Raw genomic sequence first — 22,695 nt, forward strand, 5'->3', positions numbered from 1 at the left:
GTCCAATACAACGCTTTGAATTATGGGATATGTTGTTCTTTGGCTAATCATAGTCAGAAAGTAAGGACAAGGACGACTTTTTTTTTGTTTCTGCTTTTATTTCCTCTGACAAAACGAACGACTACAATAAAATATGTAATAAAACGTGTTTTGGAGAAATTCTCCTGTCGTACTTCAGTCATTCTGCGACTTCAGAGTGTGACAGCTGTCGACTACAATACCCAGAAGACCCCTGCGGCTGCGTCATACGCAATCACGTCGCGGTTATGGGCTCCTGGATTTAAAAGTGGAGTCGCAATGTTTTCTTCTCAGTGAGTAGCCTGGTTAGCCAGCTAAGAAGACACTTGAAACGTCGCCCTCAAACACTATTTATTCTCTTTTCAGCCACCGGCTATATGAATTTTAATAGAGGACGTCACTCGGTGTCTTAAAATCGACCAGTAATCACTTTGCCAACCGAGACAGTAGCGTCAGGCTGAGGGGAAAATGTCACCGCAAAGCTGCTGCTAACTGAAATAAGCTAACGGTAGGTAACGTTTGCTGCGCTTTCTTGGCGTTATCCTGACGTGTTTTGTGTGAATGTTGTGCTGTCTGTGTATTTGACTGCCAGCCTCTACTCTGCCTTAGTGTCCCTGAGCAGAGGGGTCCTATATCTTATATCTCTTCCAGTTCAAATCTGTGTATACTCTCCTGGAAGCTACAGAGAGCTCATCCCTAAGATATCAACATCATTAGTAGCCCATTAGATTATCAGACAGTCTGCAAGGCAAGTTTATTTGTATAGCACAATTCAGACACAAGGCAACTCAAAGTGCTTTACAGGGGCATACAATCGCATTTAAAGACATTAAAAACAAGTAGGAAGACATCAAGATACAAAACATGAAAACAAGTTTAAAAATAAGGGCAAATTCTGGCACGTCGGCCACATTTTTTCCTGAGTCGCATCTGATGAGAGTCACCACAAACATGCAAATGTCCAGGCTTGTTGTAATTGAATCTCCCATCAGGTGTCATGCGTCTCAGCCAGGTTGTCACCTCACCGTCCAGCCAGAAAACACGTCTTAAGTTACTGGATCACTCTCCTTCAGTGGTTCTTGATGAGGAGTCACTGTCAGGCTAAACAACACTGGCTTGCATGACGTTTTTGCATCAAGGATCGAGAATTGGCCGACTGATGCGAATGACTGATGCATTTGACAGCTCTGTTTTGTCCTTCTAGTTCAACTCAGACATGAACTGGGACAACCAGCTGAGCTCTATCCTGTCAGTAGCAGATGGCAGCGTTGCAAAAATGAGGGTGAGTCAATTAATACTGCATTCGTCTGCTTTACTAGCCTTTCTGGAAATGACAAACTCTTATTTTAGTGTGTGAGTGTGTGGCCTTCCTGCACACATATCACATATCCTGCTTTACATCAGTGAAGAGAGAGTAGGACAGTCTTCACGGCTGTCTTGTTGTCACTTGTAATTATTGGAGCTACCCGTAGATGGCAGTAATGCTCCATTAAAGTTTTGACAGGGTAACTCAGTTATTCAGTTTAAAGATACTGATAGTGAGAGTTTTGGAAATTCCCTTTGAAGTTGAAAGTGTTTCAATGTGTCCACAGGAGAGACTGACCTCACCGGGGAAGTTCGCCAAAGGAGGAGATGGAGGGTGCACTGTTGCAGGTTTTTAGATATGACATAAAGGGGAAATTACCTGATTGTGAGATAGTCTGACTTCCCTCCTTTCACAATAACACCTCGTCCACATTTACACGGGTGTTTTTGAAAACAGGGTTTTCAAACAAAAATGATCTCTGTCAAAAGTTTCAGCACTGTTTCTGAAAAAGTCTTCTGAAAAAGGGAGCTGGAAGGAGCTTTCCTAAAGGTCCGTTTTGTGCTGTTTACATGTGTACGAAAGGCCTAAATGCAAAGAAACTATTAATAGTATTTTTAAGAAACGCCCGTGTGTGTGGAAGAGTCGTAGTTGCAGATAGGACTGGGGTTTTTATTAATTTGATTTATTCAAGCCTTTTGTGAACAACCTCCCTCACATGCTTCCTCCTCTCCAGATTTGTTTCCAGTGAGGGAGAGGATTCATGAGTCAGATCAGGAGCCTCCTGCTCTTCCTCCTCGAGCCCCACTTCTCCGACAGCCTTCCCCATCCCTCAGTCCTGGTGTTCAGTGGGCAGACCTGGCTTCTATCCAGTCACAGCTCCAGATACAGAGCCAGGTGTGTGATTAGTTGTGTACTCGAGCCAGGTGTGTGAGATCAAATAGATGGCGCGTTTGTATACTCTATTATAGTGTTGTTAGCATTGACAGAATTCCAATTTTTTTTTCTTTTCAAGGCAATTGAGTCTCTCACCCAGAAACTCCATGACATCGAGAGGGAAAGACAGTCTCAACAGTTACACATCCAGACGCTACAAGGTAACCTACTGCACCATGACTGCTTACCTCAGTTTAAACTGGGTCATGTTTTCCCCTCACAACAACACTGGACTCCTGTTATTGTCAACTAGAACAAAGAAATTCATACCGGATTCAACACGGCTTAATGTGGCCGTCCCCAAACTAAGCAAACAGATCACATATGTGGGAGAGACAGCAGCAGCCACAGCAGTAATAACAGCTTTACTAATTGAGATATGAGTATTAATAATACTAAAAGTAAAATAATAATAATAATAATAATAATAATAATTGATGGCTTGATAGCTAAAGGCTCTAGGAACCACAAGTAACGCTGCATCATGAGAGCACAGCGTTCAATAGGGGTAATAGTGTACTATTAGGTGATATGCCTGTGCCTGGCCATTAAGGGCTTTTGCTGTGAGGAGGAGGATTTTAAATTAAATTCTGGACTTTACAGGAAGCCAGTGTAGAGAGGCTAATATGGGAAAAATATGTTCTCTAAGAATGTTTCTTGTCAATACACATGCTGAGCATTCTGGATCAGCTGGAGAGTTTTTGGAGAGTTTTTAGAGACTTATTTGGGCAGCCTGATAAAAGGGAATTTCAGTAATCCAGCCTTGAGGTAACGACAGCATGGACTAATTTCTCTGCATCTTTTTGAGATGGGATGTTCCTGATTTTTGCAATGTTCCCTGAAATTTGTTTTGTGTCAGAGTTGAAGGACAAATCCTGATTAAAAATAACTCCCGGATTCCTTAATGTGTTGTAGTGGAAGAAATAAAAAAATGTTTTCTTCCTCCTGTTTGGATTATCTCAATTCCTCGATGACTTTAAGAGAAAGCCAGAGTTGGCAAAAGTACACGCATTCCTTACTCAAGTAGAAGTACAGATTTTTGTGCAAAAAAGGCTTTGTTTAAAGTAGAAGTACTGATTTAACTTCTTCACTCAAGTAAAAGTAACACAGTACAAGCTCTGAAATGTACTGTAATTTAAAGACTATTAAAGTAATTTTGGAAAAGAAATACAAACTCAGAATTTGCATATTTACAATATTAATGAGGTGATAATTCAAACTCAGAAATATTTGTTTTTCCCATAGCTGAATAAACAAGCTGTTCTCAGAGGAAAATAAGGTCCCCTGAACACTGTTTGAAGCTAGAAATGTGGAGGGGTCCACAGTATGAAACTGTGTTGTCCTTTATGGTCAGTTTGTTTATTCAATCATGGAAACAAAGAGAGTTTGTTTATTTAATTTGTTTAGGCATAAAAAAAACAGTTAATGAAGATCTTTCTGTTGTGATAAAAATCTCTTCTCTGAAACTACTCGGTGTACCTTTTTTAAACTCAAAGGTAGAATCGGTAGGATTTGTCAGAGCTGTTCATAGAAAAATAGTTGACCGAGTCTCGGGATGTCAAATACAGACATTTTGGGTGTTTCCTGAGCAAAACAACACAAAAGTAACAAGTCTGTTTTGAAAATGTAAGGAGTAGAAAGTATAGATATTTGTGTTCAAATGTAGGGAGTAAAAGTAAGAGCTGTCAGGAGATACTTGAAAAATCTACTTAAGTACAGTCATAAAGTATTACTCTTTACCTCTGCCAGAAGTACTAAGTTACTTCCCAATACTTATGGAAAGCACACTTTCTCTAAATGGCTTTTAACTGTATGTAACATCTTGTTTTAGCTGTTCAACTTTTTGTTCCTCAGTATCATAAAACACTTTGGATCCACTGTGTTATGGTTGTTATGCTATACAGTATATACTGTATTTAAATAACTGGGTTGATTAGTAAACAGAAGAAGCCTTAATCAAGAGGACTGGCTTATTAAGGGTAGGATTGTGCCTTTAATCTGTTTATATTGCACAGATGGGCGTTGTGTTACAGCTCAAAACAGAAAAGAACAAATGCCTCAAGTTTTAGTTTGCATTAAATACACTTTTATCAATGTCTACTTTGTTAACTGCATACTATCAGTTTCATTTAGACTATCTCAGGGGACAAGATGGAGAGTGGAACCAGCAGCAGAATCACTGCTGCAACACAAAGCATGAGGATTTACAGGAAAATGCGCGCGTCTAAATTTTGTGGACCATCAGCACTTACAGCACTATTCCTTCCTTGATCTACTGTGGCTTGCAGTGTACCTCATTTGTTGGACACAGTTGAATAATGAATAAATGTTCAATTACTTGACAATGTATAAAAATGGTGCCTCAACCCTGTCCAAAGTTCAGATCCTGCGAAAGCTTTGTCTCTCCTGTACCTCCTCTACTTACTCCCAGCCCATCTACTGTATGAAAAAGGAAAGTACACTCATCAAGGGAGGATTCATTTATAATTAATGAGTTTAATAAATCATTTGGATTTGTCCACAAGGCTGTCTCCTCCTCACAGTAATCTCTTCTCTCTTTTTTCAGACGAGGTGCACATGCTGAGGGAGAGGGAGAGGGATGAGTCGAGGCGGGGACAGAGTCCTGGAGCGGAGAGAAGGATGGAGCAGTGGAAGAGAGAGGTGGGACGTGAGCTCAGCACTCTGCGGGGACACATCACCAGAGCCACGTCGCTAGGCAACCTGGAGGAGAGGTGCATTAGGGGTGGAGTCGGGGGGCGTAACTGCAGACTGAGGTGATGATGGGCCCAGCTCAAAATTGAAGTGTTTACACCTCAGTCTGCTACTAGGAAGGTGTCTGTGTGACATTTTCATTTTGGCAAAGACACATGTGATGGAAAAGAAATCACAGGACAGTTTTATCACCACTTGTCTTTCTTTTCTTACAGTTTCAGCTCAAAGCTCCGCAGGGAGGAGCTAGAACACCTGCGGAGAGAGGTGGACCAGCTGAAGACACGACTAAGTGAGTCACATGTATTCATCATGCCGTCGCATTGATTCTGAAGCCCAGTGCTGGCCTGCAGAGCAAAGGCAAGCCCTGTCTTGTTCACGCTCTTTCTTTTCCTCTTGACAGGGAGACAGGAGGAGGACGCGTTCCTCCAGCAGGCAGAGGCCAGAGAGACCAGGAGACAGTACGAACACAGCTGCAAGGTATACACACATTGTGTCAGGCAGCTTGTGTTTGCTTGTGGATGTGTGGTTTCTCTCAGATCCTTAACCTTTCCTTTTGTGTGCTTTTGTTCAGACGCTGGAGGAGCTGACAGACAGCTACAGAAGTCACAGCACAGATCTGGCAAAGACTGTCTCTCAGTATTCACACACACAAGAGGAGGTCCGCCAGATCAGGTACGTGTGTGAGCGTGTGTGTGTGTTTGGTCTTTTGTTTCTCGTCTCATATGTTGCAATTATCTGTTACAACAGAACAATTGTGTCAGAGCTGAAGGAGGAGGTCAGGAGACTTATTCTACGAGAACATGAACCTACACCTTTGCTCTCAGCGCACACATCAGGCAAGTTTCTCTACTTCTCTCTCCTAGAACACTAAGAATGAAGGAGCTATTTAACCCTGTCTCTCTTTTGGATTCAGGGGCATCACAGCTCCCTTTCAGCCACAGCAGAGGGGTCAGAGTTGAAGAGGAGGACTCTGACTCAGAGGATTTCAGCCCGACCCCGAGCTTGGCTGAGGTCAGCTCAGATGATCTGTCCTGGCTGGATGACAAAGACTCTGGTGAGGACGAATCGTTTTCTGAATGAAAAGTGAAGTGCTCTCAAACACTGTCGCCTCATGCGCCTACAGGTACTACAGTACGGCGCAATGAGACATCAAACCCACGTGTTTTTCCATCATGTCATTTTCACAAGCCGTCTGTCCACCTTCATGTACGCCAACACAAACATGTTTTGACAATTGGATCGCACATGCTCCAACCAAGAGAGAGCGATACACAGCGCTCCAGATGGGCACGGACTGATGACGGTTTTAGCAAGATGGGACGTGTAGTTTCCCTTCCCGTACCTCCCCCACACATCTGGCTCAACCTTCGCTCTGATTCATTGCAGTTGCTCTGCTTCAGCGTGGGGAGCACTCGTCTGTGTTTGCCATTTCAGCATAGAGTTAGTTAAAGGATTAGTTTGACATTTTGAGAAACATGCCCATTCATCTCCTGTCGTGAGTTAGGTCAATACCACTCTCATTTCTTTTCTGGAGCTTCTGCTGAGTGCCTTACAACCTCACAGTGACAACTGAAAAAACATTCCTGCGTAGAGCCCTTGGTGAAACTACAATGTGCCTGTTTTACACTTAATTTTATGTGTGGATTAAATAAATGAGCTGAAATGTGTGAATAAATGAGCTTGGGAGGTGCTGGTAGGCAGATTTTGTTGAGCTAGCTGTTTCCCCTTGATTCCAGTCTTTATGCTAAGCTAGCTGTCTCCTGGCAGTAGCTGTTTAACATAAAGACATGAGACTGGTACTAATCCTCTCATCTAACTCATGGCAAGAAAGTGAGTAAGCACATTTCCCTAAATGTCAAACTATTCCTTTAAATGTAGGCAAACACTTGTAAAATGAAACAAGATGAAAGAAAAAAAAAAGTCAAACCTAGAAATAAAAGAAGCGAGGAATGTGTGGCACCACTGAGACCAAGTTTGTGGACCTACTGTGTTCTTCCACTTGCATATAAAGCAGCAAAGCTCTCATTTCCTCTCCAACAGTCTCTGCGAAGCAAGAAGTAATTTGTTGGGAAATTCAGTTCGCAGTGTGTTTGTGTTTGTGTGAGCACATGCACGGCTCACCCTGGAGACTTACTGTAACAGAAGGCTGATGTTCCCGGAAGAGATTACAATCTGCGCTAAATGTTTCCCAGAGTGATTTGGGCCCATGAAGCTGGGCTAATTTGACGATTGTATCCACACACACACACGCACACACACACTCATAGTGGTACACAGTTGTTATGAGAAACATTTGAATGTCTTCCAGCCTAATCCCACTGGAGGCACTCACACACACAAAGTAACGGCTCCTTCTCTGCTCTTTACCTCTGCCAGCTCTTCATCAGAAGCCACGAGTACGTCTGAGCGTTCAGTCCAGACGAAGCGACTTTGCTGGTCCGGCATCAGATCTGGAGGATGACGATGATGACAATGATGATCTCCTCGATGATGACGTGAACCCAGATTTAGGATCTGACCTCAGTCTTGATGATCTCTGACCTTTTTGTTTAAGGTTACATTCTGTAATTTTACTTTAGAAGAAAGATTTAGCAACATAAAGACATTTCTTTGAGCTTCACCATATACACTACCTGAGATCTAGTATTACTTTTAATTGATTTGATAGTTCAGTTTAGAGAAACAGAAATGTTCTCAAAACCAAAATAGACATAGACACGACACTACAAACAGCCATATGGCTTATTTCCTCTGTGGCCCCAAGGGAAGGGGAAAGGAAACAAAGGACAGAAAAATATGGCAACAGAAGCAAATACATACTGTATAAAAACAAGTAATCAAGTCCTTCTTAGTGTTATAACAGAGCTGCTCTGTTATGCTCTGTGACACATGGATCATAACATTTGAGAAACGGTGACTAATGTGGGAAATTCTCAAAAGCAGTTATTTGTGAGAATACCAGAAGTGCCGAGGACTCGGGACAGATCACAGTATCTAACAGGGTAAGGCTAACAGGGTTATTTTAAATGTATTTTCAATTGCTCGTCTAAATCTGCTTTAAACTGCCCGATCCCATGTGACACACCCAACATTATGCTGTAACAAACCACCAAAGGATCCAGCAAATACTGTTTTTTATGTCTGTCTGTTTGGAGGCTTTGTTTCTCCTCGGCCTAGTTAGTGATATCTGCTAGAGGACTTTAAGGACTGTACAAACTGCTGAGAACTCTGATAGCCACAAATTGTCTTTAAATAATCTGCACTAACTGCCTCCACATGCACAGACTGATAGGATGCTGGGAACAAAGCGAGGAAGCCGTTTAAGAAGATTCTTTTTTTGAGGGCCTCTCATTCAGCCGAAACTGGTTTCATGATGGCGGATAGCACAGCTTTCTAGCATTTCTTTAAGCTGCTTTTCTCGCTGTAGACTTCACTGATTGAACCTTTTGGGCACACAATTTTGAAATCAGTCACCACCAAATGGATGTAACACTTTCGTTTTTTGCCACACCCATGTTGCGAGTCACTGACAACAAATTATGGGTCCTACCAAAGTTAAAGCACAGGAGCAGTGTAATTGGTCCGCTCAAGCCACAAGGCTTGGTTTCAGGCAGAAGTTTTAAAAATAGTTATGTCAAGGTTTGTTATGATTACAGATTGTTGAGGTTGGGTAAAGTTTTGGTGCAGTAAAAGCCTGCAGGACATGACATTACTACATTGTTACACCACTGATCACTGTGCTTTTCCTCCTCATGCTATATTGTCTGTAGTTGATATTTTTTATTACATTTGTTATAAAATAAAATAATTTATCTCCATGTAATTGCACTTTAAGAAGCTTTGATCTCTTGGTGTACAGTAATATATCAAGTAAAGATTCACAGTACCTTTTGAGGCCTGAAGTTCTGTAGAACTGTAGGATATGTAAGCTACACTCCTCAGTGTGGAAGAGTAATGGATGTTTAATGGGTTTTCCTTCCTGACATAATGCACTCTTCAGTCCAGGAAGGATCCGATGAGGGATGAGGTTTTTCTTTCCTGGTAATGGAGCTGAAGTGATGGCAGAGAAGAATCTAAAATCCAATAACGGTATCAAAGCACCAACAACCCCCCAACCTCTGCTGCGATGTCTTCATATTCAGAGTCAAGAGTCCCTTTATGCTGCCATGTCTGACATGAGTCACACTGTGCCAGGCTTGGTATCAAGCTGTTAAATATTTCAGCATCCAGACACCCCCCGTTGTGGATCCCAGACCAGAGTGCAGAGCCTCGGGGGACCAGACGGGCAGGTTAGGTGTTCAGTGGGGTGTGTATTTGGAGGATTGAGGTGGTGAAAGTGACCACAGACACTACACAGCTCATCTAAAGTCAGATTGTCTCACTAAAAGTCCCCTCTAGCAAAAAGCGAATGGCACAGTGCAGAGCAAAAGTATTTGAACAAATCTGACTCACTCTCCTTGTATAGCTGTTAATACTGTAGCTGAGGACATTTAACGAAGAAAAGGCTTGTTTATTTGTTATTGTGGTCAAATAATGGCTGATGAATCAGACCCTTCTTCGGCAGTTTTATGGCATTTGCCAAGCAGTGCACTGATTCAGTCATTGTTGGTCTGTAAAGAAAATGTTTTGTGTTTTGTCTCCAACAATAAAGGTCTGTGTGTAAAAATTGAAAGAAAAGAGCCTGACGTTCTGTGGTTGCTACTATAGATCAGTGTTGTGTTGTGATTACGCTTTTGTTTGTGTCTGAGAAGTGTGAATAAGAGAAAAGCGGAGGATGGTTTCAAAAAACTTTTAATCATAAAACACAGTCCAATAATCCACATCTGGCAGCGAAGCCTCATTATGCAGTGAGGACACTTAGTTTTTAACACCAAGATCATCTCAACAATACAATTTAGAACTGGAAGTACAGACGACAGGGAAAAACTGAGAGAGACTTAATTTCTGTTATTTTCCCTTACTTTGTGGCCTATTTGTTATTTATGGTACAATGATGAAATTGTCAACAAGTAAGATGGCAAATTGATTTCTACCAACGTGGGTTGTTCTGTGGTTTTGTATGAATCTTACTTCCTCTCACATTTTCCTGCACAGTCTGCAGGGCAAACACACAGCGAGGCTGATGCACAGTGAAATAACTGCAGTATTTGTGAACTTGCCCCGCTGAGAGAACCATGTGCTGTAACAGAACACTAAAGCAGCAACTAAGATGAAGAGTTTCATAAAGTTGTCTTTGCATGATGCAATCTTCAGTAGTATTTACAACACACAGGACAATGCTAACATTGTGTACAGGCCACTGGCCAATTTCAGTCTGCAACTGTCATTGTATGAATGAGTGCCTCTTGATGGTGTACACGCTCAAGGCTAGTCCTCAAACACAGGCAAGTCAGTGCAGCTACCCGGCCCCAGAGTGTGTTTTAAATTGGGTAAATCTGAAAGTTAGTTGGTTTGAGTATACTGTAAATACAGCATACAATAAGAGCTGTTCCTCTACTATCTAAGGCACTCTCTCCAGGACTCAAGACCCCAGGAAAGAAACAAAAAACACACACTGCACATGTCAAAATCAGGCCAAAAGGCAGCAGGACCTTCAACAAAGAAATAGAAACAAAAAAAAAAAGAGAAAACGCTTAAATATCCCCTGCCATGCCTTCAAGAATCCATACACACGCCCCTTAACAGATTCATACACCTACAAACACACACACTTTAATTCCTGCACTGACATATGCACAAAATCTCATACACAAAAACATTTGTCCATTTTTTTCACTCCTGACAAATTAAAGTGCATCCTCTTTAACACTATAATCAGGCCGTTTGTCATGTTCATTTCTTTTCTCTGGCCTCTCAGTCAGATTACCAGACTGTCTAACATTAAAGGAGACATATCATACTCAATATCAGGTTCATGATTTTATTTTGGGTTACTACTAGAATAGGGTTACATCCTGAATAGTGTTACTCCTGAATAATCAGCCTGCTCTGATTGGTCAGCTCACACACGCCTGAGCCAGCACCGTGTTTTCAGCGTTCCCGTTCGCTTCACTGTTATTGTGAATATAGGCATAAATTAGTTAAATGCATGACATGGTGACGTAGTGTGGTGTCACAAAGTCACAGAATGAAAGGCGGGACTACTGACGAGGTGTTTGAGGCACTTCAGGAGCAATGTTTTCTGTGGGAGAGAGGAACTCCCAGTGGCGCAGACTTTGGGCTTTTTAACTTTCAAGACTTTTTACATACACAAGAACCTATACTGACGGGAAGGAAACAATTGAAAGAGCATAATAAGTCTCCTTGAACTGATTACAGGGAAGTGTGACGAGTGCCCCCAGGCGAGAATCTGGCAGGACAGGCTGAATCTGTGTCCAGGTGTGAACCATCCAAATGATGGATACAACTAATGATGTGGCCTCCTGCTTTACACCTAACCTTTTCAACTCAAGGGAAATCACAACATATTACACAACACCCATACCCCAAAATATGGGCTGAAAAATACGAAGCATACAGTATTAAACAGGGCCGTTGGCCTTATTTGTAATCACAGACACCAATAAAGCCAAAACGACCCCAGCGTGGGCGATATCTTCATTGTCCATTGCAGCTTCAATCATGTCTTTTCCTACATGTCATTGATGTAGATAAATGGAAGCAATCCAGAAATTTGCTCACACCTACCCAGAATTCTTTCTGTTCGGTGCACATTAAGGAAGAGAGACCAGGTTCGACAGCCGCTGCAGCGTGAGCCTGGATTCAAGGAGGGTGTTTGGGTGCCAAAAGCTTCAGTCGTGCCTCCATCAGTAGCTGTACATGGACAATGGTGTGTCCTCCATCATATCATCCTGCACAGGAAAAAAACATGACAACGAATTATGCACAGCTAATGTACATATTATACGCTAATACCTATGTTTACACAGTCTACATGGTCCAGAGTGCTCAATTGTTGTTATTTGTTGGACTACTTTTTGGCTGGAGTGTGATGTCAGAGGAAAATGGACGCCATGCGAATACGGTCTATGGCATGGCACCCTTAGAAAATGATTTATTAACATGATTGAAGCCATTAGTTACAACGATACATGATAAAATACACTGTGGTTGGCAGCAGGAACCCGTGCAGTGACAGCGAGTCGCAGCGTTGCCTGGATGTCATGGGCGTGCTCACCATAGGTAGATCCTGCAGCCTGCGGAACTCCGGTCGGTTGTCTCTTCGGCGCAGTTTGAGGAAGAGGAGCAGAGTGATGATGACAGCAGTGATGATGAAGGCTGACACCAGGCCAGCCAGTAGGGGGTCTAATGTCGGAGTGTTATGGACCATCGTCGCTGTAAAACAAACACAGGAGATAACTGAGTCTTGTTTGCTGCTTCATCACCCTCTGATTCTCTGTCAGAAGTTATAGCAACGGGCGGCCAAATGAAATGCACCGTTTCCTTGAATGAACGCATCGACTTGGACACATTTATGGGATAATTTGTCCAACAAATACAGTATATACGTAGTCGTTTTTAAATATTGTAATACAGAAATGTTACATATCTTTTAATGTGGTGCAGGAAGCAGAATTACAGCTTCCTAAACGGTTATTTAAAGCTGTGACTCGAGCTAAATATAGACCCAACAGCAGCATGTTGAGTGTTCTTCACGTAGCCCCATACAGAAATGTCAAACACAGGTAGGTGATGTTAAGCTTGCCTGTACTTGAGCTCTCTGTTGAACAAGGACATTAATTTACAGGAGAGTGCGGTTCAGTACAGTGGTTTAATCTCGACCTTTCTATGTTGATGTCTCTCTGTGTTTGTATATTTCTGTGCAGGAAGAGTTTGTGCCTGCTTTTTTGGCAGTGGATTTCTGTATATGGATGTTGCCATGGAGGAATACTTTGTAAACGTAGCTCTTTTTTTTTTTTATATCCTTAGTTGAAAGTAACAACAACCACAGAGGAGCGAATGCTGCCTGTTCCTCTGGCTAATGGAAAGAGGCGACGTGCCAAGCGTGGCCTAATGAAACCACACAGAGTGAGAAAAGCAGAGAGAATTTTATATTTTAACCGTATCCAAGCAGGCTGGTCAGCTTCCTTCTTTTGCGATTCTGGGAAAAGTCCTGTCGATGTTGAAATACTGAGTTTAGATAAAGATAAATCATTTAGGGCGCAGACAGAGGGCGAGAGAGACGGTAAAAGAAGGAAAACAGAGCATTCTTGAGGCCTCGAGTCCCATGACTGCCTCTGTCGCTTTCCCAAACAGAGCCATGATTGTGGAGTGCTTGGTGGTGACAGTGCTTGTAGAAGATGTAGACGGGAGGGGGTGCGTGTGGTGTGTGTTTGTGTCTGTGTGTGTGTAGAAGTGAGGACTGGCTTGTGCTGGAAAACAAAGAACAGCATCGCCTTTGTTGTTCAGCCGATTCACTCCTGGCTCTGTCAATATCCAGGCAGTGAACCGTCCAGCACAGACTCATATACCAACACTGAGGATATTATGCACTTACTGTCGTTGAGCTGGGAGGGGTCGGCATGGGCTTTGGCCTGCGCGGAGGTGCTGCTCGACGGGAGGACGGTAGACTTTTGCCCGGCTATGGTGGTGGTCTCAGGGTGTTCGTCGGGCTGTAAAGATGTGAGCTTCTCCGTATGCGACTCAGTATTGAGGGGCCCTTGAGTGGAGCTGGTGCTGGATGTTGAAGTGGACTGGGTGACGATGGTGGTAGTGGTAGTAGTGGTAGTTTCAGACTTTGGTGACTCAGGTATTGGGACAGTAGTAGACGAGGTGTTTGATGGTGCAGTGGAGTCAGGAAGTGGAATTCCGGCTTGGTGCGATGTGTTCGTAGGTGGTGTGGTGGTCGTAGAGGCGTCTGCAATGGTAGTGGGAGCTGTGCTTGTGAGGCTGGTGGTGGTGGTGGTGGAGGTAAGTGGGGTGGGAGAGGCGGGGGCGTGGCTCCCAGACGAAGGGATCGCAGGCTGCGGTGTCGTCGGATCTGTTTGATTCTTTTCAGGACCTGCAGCCTCTGTGGGAGCAACAGTGGCAGTCCCTACAGAAAGAGACAAACAACATTATCACAAAAATACTGTAATCTGACTAATGCTTCATTACTGTACGTACACTATGAGGCATTAAAGGCTTCGTCTGTTTTTGTTTTCTCACAATACAAATAGACAAATGCAATGAAAGTAAAGGGAATATTTGTTGGAAAGGTGCTCAGAGCATTGAAAAATATACTGAAAACAATCAGCAGCAGCATGTATCCTCACTGGAACTTTCTGCTGAAGAAATAGTCCCTATGAAACCTGTTGACTTTGTGCCCGGTGGTTTATTAATAAAAGGGCTTTTTTTGTGCTGGATTGGCAAAAATATTCTATCACAGTCCCCAGAGGTTACATCTCTAACGACTACGGTGATCGGCTGACTTCTTCTCCAGCCCCAACATGTGGATGACATTTGTGGTCCAGAGTGAAATGTCTCAATTATTATGTAACAGATTGCCATGAACCACAAACATTAATGGTCAGCAGAGGATGAATTCCTGTGACCCTAGCGATGCCTTCACCCTTCGAGGCATGATTACATGATCTCACTGATCCATCTTGGACTTTGAGCTCTGCACTTGTGTCCAAAATCTTTGTCTTATGAGTAACTACTGGCAGCTATAGTCTTGGTGTAGTTGTGACAACCGGCATGGGAAGCAACTGTTTTTTTTTAAGCAACAACGGCGCCTCCTCAAGAGGTTAGCGTAGCTGCTATGGCATCAGTTATATCAGAGCTGGCGAAAATAATTCATTGAAAGACGAGCAAAGAACGGCACTGAAGGCTGTTATCGACTTGTTGCACGTCAGGTTAGTGATCCATGACTTCTCCAGTAGCTCCATGCGTGAGGTTGACTTGACTTATAGTGAAATGTCTCAACAGCTATTGGATGGATTGCTACACTGTACATTTTAAAAGTTGACTTTAAAAAAAGTCAGGAAACCAATTACCTCAGAATCACAATGTAAAGTAGACTATTGAATTTAAGTTAAGAGCTAAAAAGTTTACCTTAAAATCATAAGTCGACTTTCTTCCTCGATTTATTTGAGTAAAGTCAGATTTTACAGTGTAATAAGCAAATATTAGCATGCTAACTAAGCTTGGATGGTGAACATGCTGAACTTTATACCTGCTTAGCATCAGCATGTTAGCATTACATATTACATTACGTAGCATGCTGACATTAAGAGTTGGCTCAAAGCACCACTGAGCCACTAGTATTCCTGTTGACTCTCACTGTTGTTTAGAGTTAATTTTCAGTGCTGAGAGCACCACAAATATAACTCACTTCCCCCTCAGCAGTATTAGGTGGTTGCAGAAACTACAAGTGAAATATCACAAAGCCTGGATGGTTAGACTGAGATAACAACCCTTAGAGTTGTGCACATGCAAACAGTACTCCAGTACTCCAGATCTTTCCACAAAATAAACTTTTAGTGCCTAAAAATGTGCCTTGCCTCTGAATATGTTTATGAGTCTAATGTGTGAACCAGCACCAGTGTGTGCTTGTGACAGAGCGTGTGCGTGTGTGTGCGTGTGTGTGTGTGCCTGGTGGGGGAAGTATTTCACTTCTACCTTTCTCACCCCCTTGCGAAAAGTCACACAGCATTTAATCACTTCTCTCCTCTTGTCAACACCATGTCTTCAGACTGAACTTTTCTCTCGGTATATATTACCATTGCACCTTATTTAATTAACTTTACTTTTATCTCACACCATCTCCCAGGATCTCTCCCTCTCTGTGCTCCAGTTTTTTAAAAACCAGACTGAGCCCTCGGTCTATGTCTGTGTTGTGTTTGGCTGCCAATACTTTAACCCTGTCACTCACTCTGTGTCCCACTTCTGGATGTGGAAAACGGAGATAAGGACTTTGTTAAATATAGCTCCTAAACTCTGAGCCACCTGCTGCTGGACTCTCTAATGAATCTGTCTGAAGTGGGACAAAACTTCTCTACTCAAACAGTCAGAAACAATAAACACAACAGTAGATCGGCGAATAAAACAGGATTAAGAACGAAGAGTGTTTAGTTACCATTATCTTTCTTTGTTTCAGCCGTCACAGAGACATTTTTCCCTTCTGTAGTTGTGTTGCTACTCAAACTGTTGATGACTCTTGAACTTGAATTTCCATCAGGGCCACTCAGTGAAGGTTGGGTAACAGCGTGGCTGATGGTGTCCAGGCTGGAGACAGGCACAGGCTCTGCAGTTGGAGCCTCGGGAGCCGTCTCAGCGCCACCACTTACTGAAGCATTTGTTGCAGCGGCAGGGCCATCGTCTGACGAGGAGAAGACAGAGTCAGATTTGGATAACAGTCAATCTCTGGTGATGTCGTCAGAGTCATTAACAGCTTGTTTGCTCATTACTCCGAGCAAACATGAAACAGCAGACAGCGTGCCGAGTATTATCAGTCAGCACAGGCCTGTGTTTGTCCAAAAAACAATTAATAAAACTGAACAATGTATACACATATATTATTTATCCAGGGGGAGATATGTGACTATGCATACATTTTCTATTAGAGCAGCGCTCTAATAGAGTTACATGCTCAGTACATCCACAGTCTTGTTTATCAGTGAGCTTCACTGGAGCAAACACGGGTTTATTGTCTTGCTAATGTGTGAAGCAAGAAGAACATCTCTTGTGCACACAGTGAATGGATCAGTGGCAATTTTGGACTCTTTGTAGAGTTGCTCAAGCACACCTTAATTTCATTTTAGCAGCCCTAAAATAATAATTATTATCCTTTGTTATTATTATTATTTTCTGAATTAATTTCTAACCCTCTCTCAGGATTTAATGGCACAGAAGAAACACATGTAAGTTAGAAAATAAAACTGCTAAAATGTTCTTACAGAAAACGTTGGGTCGCAATATTACTGTGCCGTTGATTTGACGTGTTTGCCGATGTATAAACGTGATTTTAGCGAGCACACAAGCAATTTGCAACAAAAATACCACCCCTACCTGCAGTTATAAGTCATTCAAATCTGAACATGACACACTCATTTTTAGTTGGCAAACAGGACCTGCTAGGTTTGCCATTTCGCCATGCCAGACTAAGAATACAAATGCATGGCTAAACGAAATGGGGCTCAAGTTGTAGCCGACAGCATGACTCACATCCATTGACAGTCATTATCTGCTTCCACCTAATGCCAATGGAAAGTCGGGTCAAGTTTCGTAGTCCACAAAACATTTCTGGAGCTTCACAGGAAAACTACGTCAACAAATTCTGCTAAACAACTGAAGTAAATGGGGAACCAAAAAAAACAATGCAGCTCGCTCAGTGAAATCCAGGTCTCCGGAATCCCTGAGATCCCAAACTGATTTAAAAAGACCTGGAGATCTGGACCCTTTTAACAATCTTCACTGTAGCCACTAAGCTAAAGGCATTAGCGGGCTCCCCATCTGAAGTGGGTGCACGAGCTTGATCATGCGTCAAGGGTGTAAATAATGTCTTTTAAAATCAAATTGGTATCTAAGGACTCCCGGAAACTTGGATTATGCCGGACGAGCTGTATGGAGCCATCTATTCATTTTTTGGGCTTTTTGTTTTTTGCAGCATTATACTTCATCATATCCCTCTATGATACTATCCACCAGGAGTAAGACAAAGAATAATAGGAGTGACAAAATATATTTATCTATACTTCAGTCATGTTGCACTATACATAAAATATTTAGGAATTTGAGGATTGCCAGCTGTTTCAATTTTATCTGCAGGCCCGACAGTATATCAATTTTTAATCTGCTGATTTGTAAAAACACATCACAGTCACATGAGTGCAAAACTTAATTTCAGAACACAAAATAAAATGGATAAGGACTGACCGGCTACGACTTTGATCTTTGAAGTAATATCCTTTTAATGAAGATCTCCAGTCTCTCTCTCTCTCTCTTCCTCTCCCCCGGCCTTGATCTCTTTAGCATTACAGCACAAATCTTCATTTCGGTTTCTAACTGCTTCCCTTTGATAAAGTCCAGAGCTCTGTTGTAATGTAATGTCATTACTGTTCCATAACACGCTCCCATGATGCCTTTCATTACCTCCATAATCACTCACGCAGCTCATCAGCACAAACACAGTGAGAGAGAGAGACACAGAGTCACAGAGAGAGCGAGAGAGAGACCTGTCTGAACTCTGAATGATACAAAAACAGACACACTCATAAATAGACAGAGGTGCTTGGCTGTATAATACTGGCCTTGTTCCCTCACTTTAGCTCCATTAGAGCTGCTTAAGTCAAATGGTGGAGAAGTATGTCTGTTTTGTATATATGTGTGTGTGTGTGTGTGTGTGCAGAGTAGATATATAAAGAGAACCACTGTTTCCACTGTTTCACACTCCCCTCTCCAGATATTACGGGCTCTAACTCGCAATCTCTCAGGCCGTGTATCTTGGGAAGCAGCTCTTGCTCACTTCTTGACCCTGCCGGCGAGCCAACCGTTTTTCTGCGAGCAGATGTCTGCTGCTTCAGCACTCGACGCAGGAAGTGGCAATCAGTTATACCTTCTGTGTGAAAGCAAACTAACTGCGGCTGTAAAGCCTAATCAGCGCTGGTTTCACAGCAGGTGATTGTGGTGATTTTTGAGTCACAGAGATCATTTTGAAAAGCTTATCTCATTAACTAGGACTGAAAAGGTTGAGGACGGCTCTGTTCACGCTGCCCTTGGCCTTTTCACCTGCACTTATTTCAGATGTCTACTGTCAACAGTCGTGTGACCTCTCGAGCTGCATGTCATGCCTCTAGTATGTCATCTTCTTTTCCAGCGCCGGGTCTTATTATGCTTTATAAAGTCACTATAATTAGTTTGTTAGTTTGTTATGTCATTTATTGTGTCGTGCACATACAAGTGCCCAGCTCACATGGACTAAAAATACTGCTGCAGTGATGGAACATATGTTAACTAATTTACTGAAAAACATTACTGTATTTAAACAAAGAACTTAGATAGAACTTTAACAAACGTGTCCCATAAAAAGGTTTCCTTCCTTACACACAAATCAGTTTATTAGAATTGTATTTATTTTTCTTACAACTTTTTACTTTCATTTCCCACATTATATCACAAATATCTGTACTTTCTATTACTTACACTTTCAAAACAGGCTCGTTACTTCCGTTTTAATGCCTTTGAGGGAAATGATCAATCATTTACGAAGATTTACTGACCCAGTGTGTCGTCATTTGACATCCTGGAAATGAGACTCATTGATCAACTATCTTTGTGGTGCGTTTACAAACAGCTCGGACATATCCTACAGATTTTTATCTTCATGTTATCTTTGAATCATATTAAATTATAAGTACATTTAAGAGCCTGTACTTTCTTAGCTTTACTTGAGTAAAGAAGTTGAATCAGTACTTTTACTTTTAACATAGCCTTTTTTTAGTACTTCTACTTCTACTTGAGTAAAGAATATATGTACTTTTGCCACCTCTGCATGTATGTTATTACATTTGTCATAATACATTGGGTTGTTTTAGATGTTTGTATATCAGTTTCGTGTTTTTTGTATTGTTAGACTTTGTTAAATGAGATTTATCTAGGTTACTAGTTCGATAACTTCTAGAAAGAACATAATGTGGTTTCTTGGTTTGAACAGTTAAAGGAGCACTATGTAGTTTTGGAGAAGAAATTCAAACTCAGAACTGTAATATTTACAATATTAATGAGGTAATAATACAAACTCAGGAATATTTTTTTTTCCATAACTGAATAATCAAGATGTTCTCAAAGGAAAATAAGGTCCCCAGTACACTGTTTGACGCTAGAAAGATGGCAGGGTCCGCCAAAAATAAACAAAGTAAAACCGAATGTTATTGTGTTGTCCCTTAAGATCAGTTTGTTTATTCAGTCAGAGAGTTTGTTTATTTAGTTTGTTTGGGCATAAAACAAATATCCGTCAATGAAGATCTTTCCCTTCTGATTAAATATTCTTCCACAAAACTACATAGTGCACCTTTAAGAGTGAAACAAAAAAGGCTTTTGAGAGAGACTGGATATTTTTAAATGTTTTTTTTAATGGGATTTCTTTTTCTGGACAGTAATTGAAGGCTTGAGCCTATTGAGGATGTTAAGAAACTGAGACGTCTGCCCTTTCTTAGAGTCATGATGAGTTTATTGTCAACGGAAACAAGAGAGTGAATACATCTTAAGTTTTATCTGACGAGCATCTACACTGTGCGTTCATGAAAACACAGCCCCATACCGTATCTGTACTGTATACAGTCTGTATAATATATAAAGTCTGTTCATAGAGTCTACATACTTTACTACAGAGGCAAGCCAATTAGCATGAGCCCAGTGAAATGACAGTGTGCTGCTGCAGACAGTTAGAGGTGTTATTTGTCACAATGTACTCCCCTGCTCATTTACAGCCAATAAATGTCCTCCAGTGGAGACGAGCTGTTTTCTATTCATTTGAATTTCAGGCTCGAGGAGCCGATGGGACGGTTCTGCCCAATAAAATCTTTTCAAATGTCAATAGTCTCATTTTCCTTTTATGTGAGAGGCACTGATGGAGAGAGGGGGGAGAAAGAGGTAAAGAAGCAGGGGGGAGGAGGATGAGGGTGATTAAGTGTTTGTAACAGGTAGGAGATAAAGCGGAAGGTGGGTAAGAGTGAAACACAGGATGTGTGAGAGGTGTGTCAATGTAATGCAAGCAGAAGGAGGAAGAAGCAGAGAGGGGGAGGGAGGATGATGTGATAGATATTGTGTGAGGCTGTTTGAAAAGAGGATCCCATGTAGGGAAGACAATTTAAATACAAAATACATGTTAAAAAGATATTATTTGAAATGAAGCGAGGCCGGTGTGAAACAGGTCTGTCTGTAAGCGGGACAGTTTTGTCCACCTCTGACCTGAAGGAGGAACTGAAGTGAAACTCAACTGTTTCTCACTTCTGTTAGTTTGAATCTCTGCTGAGAGACATCACAGGTGACAAGAGGCAGGTGAGACTGGTGTGTGTGCGTGTGTGTGTGTGTGTGGTACTGTAAACCTTTATGACAATTTCTAGCACAAATTAATCAAAGTGCAAACAGGGAGACTCAAAGTCAACAGATGTAACAAGCATTAACAAACAACAGAGCACTACCTACCATGGTGATCAGCTGATCCCAAGTTAATAATGAGCAGCAGCGCGCAAAGAGCAGCCCAGAGTTTGCTCTTCATCATCTCTGTCCTTCGGCGACACAGCGAGAAAAATAAAACCGGAAAAAAATGTGGCCTCGCCTTGTTTTCTCAGGACTCTTCTCTCTCTCTGTGTGTGTGTGTGTCGTTCACCGTCCGATCCAAACACTTTGACGGAGTAGTTGAAGAAATCCCGGGCAGCTGTGTGCTGTCCTACCCCACTGCGTACACACGGCAGCTCTGACAGTGTGTGCGTGGCTGGAGGGACTGAAGGAGGAGTGTGTGTGTGTGTGTGTGTGTGTCTCTCTCTCTCTCTCTCTCTCTCTCTCTCTCTCCCCTCTCTCCCCCCTCTCTCTCTCTCTCTGCCACGTGTTCCCTGTTCAAAATAGTCAGTGGCTCTGACTCGGTGCCATGACGCTGGTGATTCTGTAGAAAGACTGACACCTACCCACACAGCAGCGCATGAGGGCAGGCGGATCAGTAACCGGAAAACCTGCAACTACAACACCCTTTAGTGCATCAACACACACTGAAGCCACATAAATCACTGCAGAGTTGTATTCGACATTTTTCGACAGTTTTATACAAAGATGCAAATGCAGGGGTGTAGCTAGATCCCAGGGGGACAAGGGGGACGTCACCCATTGTGGGTTCCCCCCCAAAAGTTGCCTGTTGACTGCATTCTCACTTCCCACAGGCAAAGCATCCAATCTGTGATTTTCATCTGAGGCGTTAGGTTGTAAGTCACTGACGTCAGGTTTCACGTCACAAATGCGCAGGAAACAGTTGTAACAGAAGAGAAAACAACAATAGACACAACCCCACGCAAAATGACTCGTGTCACTATCATAATTTGAGCAATCCGGTCCAAAAACATTTGGAAAGTCTAGAAGAGCCACACGATCAAATTATTTTAGCCCCCTTCCCCTCCCCCTCAGAGTTTACACATTCCCATTGCACAACAAAAGCCCAATCTTAGTGGGTTTAAGTGGGATTTTTGACCAGTGGAAAAGTGGTGAGGACATAATTGTTCAGATGCAAAAAAATAATAATTAAAACATCCTTCAACACATGCAATATTTAGGCAATGCAATGTGGGCATGGGCAGGTCCGAGTTGGCAATTACAATGGGGAAAACATCATGTATACTTTATTAACATCAGAGAGAAAAATGGTTCACAAGAATTCATGAGTCATTATGTTAATTATACATTACTGCTTTACACTCTCATTTATTCTATATACTCTGTTTTGTTTTGTTTTTCTTTTATTTAATATTGTATTATTATTATTATTATTATTATTATTATTATTATTATTATTATTATTATTATTATTATTTTGTATGTACATTTAATTGACTAATGAATGTTTACCATTTCTGTAGTGGAGTCTCTCAACCAATACATTTCACACGAGTGTAATTGCACATCCGGAGTAACAATAAACAGCTTGAATCTTGAAGAACAGGAACAGTAGTTAGTTACATAATTAAAAAAAAAAGAAGTGAAGCAGCCTAATTTAGTGCAAACTGCAAACCCAACCACACAATGTCCGAGAGGTTAAA

At 41.9% G+C, this 22,695-nt stretch overlaps 2 protein-coding genes across 3 annotated transcripts; one reads left to right on the forward strand and one right to left on the reverse strand.

Annotated features, from left to right (window-relative positions):
• The first annotated feature begins 299 nt into the window (after positions 1 to 299).
• LOC141004969 (uncharacterized) lies at positions 300 to 9,615 on the forward strand. 2 transcript variants are annotated; one of them, XM_073476692.1, is made up of 13 exons: positions 300 to 526; positions 1,223 to 1,300; positions 1,611 to 1,671; positions 2,058 to 2,218; positions 2,337 to 2,418; positions 4,824 to 4,989; positions 5,185 to 5,258; positions 5,370 to 5,446; positions 5,541 to 5,641; positions 5,717 to 5,805; positions 5,883 to 6,023; positions 7,346 to 7,523; positions 8,970 to 9,615. In XM_073476692.1, exons 2-12 carry the CDS (start codon positions 1,235 to 1,237, stop codon positions 7,507 to 7,509), a joined length of 1,182 nt encoding a protein of 393 aa, XP_073332793.1. In that variant the 5' UTR covers positions 300 to 526; positions 1,223 to 1,234; the 3' UTR covers positions 7,510 to 7,523; positions 8,970 to 9,615. The 2 variants fall into 2 exon arrangements, with proteins under 2 accessions (XP_073332793.1, XP_073332792.1); XM_073476691.1 differs by lacking the exon at positions 8,970 to 9,615 and having other exon boundaries at positions 7,346 to 8,792.
• A 129-nt stretch (positions 9,616 to 9,744) lies between these two features.
• LOC141005366 (uncharacterized) lies at positions 9,745 to 21,408 on the reverse strand. The gene is made up of 5 exons (XM_073477200.1): positions 21,098 to 21,408; positions 16,029 to 16,271; positions 13,467 to 14,003; positions 12,147 to 12,304; positions 9,745 to 11,820 (listed from the first exon to the last, which is right to left on the reverse strand). The coding sequence occupies exons 1-5, from the start codon at positions 21,171 to 21,173 to the stop codon at positions 11,776 to 11,778; spliced, it is 1,059 nt and encodes a 352-aa protein (XP_073333301.1). The 5' UTR covers positions 21,174 to 21,408; the 3' UTR covers positions 9,745 to 11,775.
• Between the last annotated feature and the right edge of the window lie 1,287 nt (positions 21,409 to 22,695).

Source organism: Pagrus major, chromosome 11, assembly GCF_040436345.1.
Source record: "Pagrus major chromosome 11, Pma_NU_1.0".
Lineage (NCBI taxonomy): Eukaryota > Metazoa > Chordata > Actinopteri > Spariformes > Sparidae > Pagrus > Pagrus major.

Excerpts from the sequence above, each read along its gene's own strand:
- LOC141004969 (XM_073476692.1), top strand. The coding sequence starts at position 1,235 with ATGAACTGGGACAACCAGCTGAGCTCTATCCTGTCAGTAGCAGATGGC. Across the intron at positions 1,672-2,057 it reads TGGAGGGTGCACTGTTGCAG|ATTTGTTTCCAGTGAGGGAG; the intron begins GTTTTTAGATAT and ends CCTCCTCTCCAG. Across the intron at positions 5,806-5,882 it reads GCTCTCAGCGCACACATCAG|GGGCATCACAGCTCCCTTTC; the intron begins GCAAGTTTCTCT and ends TTTTGGATTCAG.
- LOC141005366 (XM_073477200.1), bottom strand. The coding sequence starts at position 21,173 with ATGATGAAGAGCAAACTCTGGGCTGCTCTTTGCGCGCTGCTGCTCATT. Across the intron at positions 14,004-16,028 it reads TGAAACAAAGAAAGATAATG|GGACTGCCACTGTTGCTCCC; the intron begins GTAACTAAACAC and ends CTCTTTCTGTAG. Across the intron at positions 11,821-12,146 it reads GGCTGCAGGATCTACCTATG|GATGATATGATGGAGGACAC; the intron begins GTGAGCACGCCC and ends TTTCCTGTGCAG.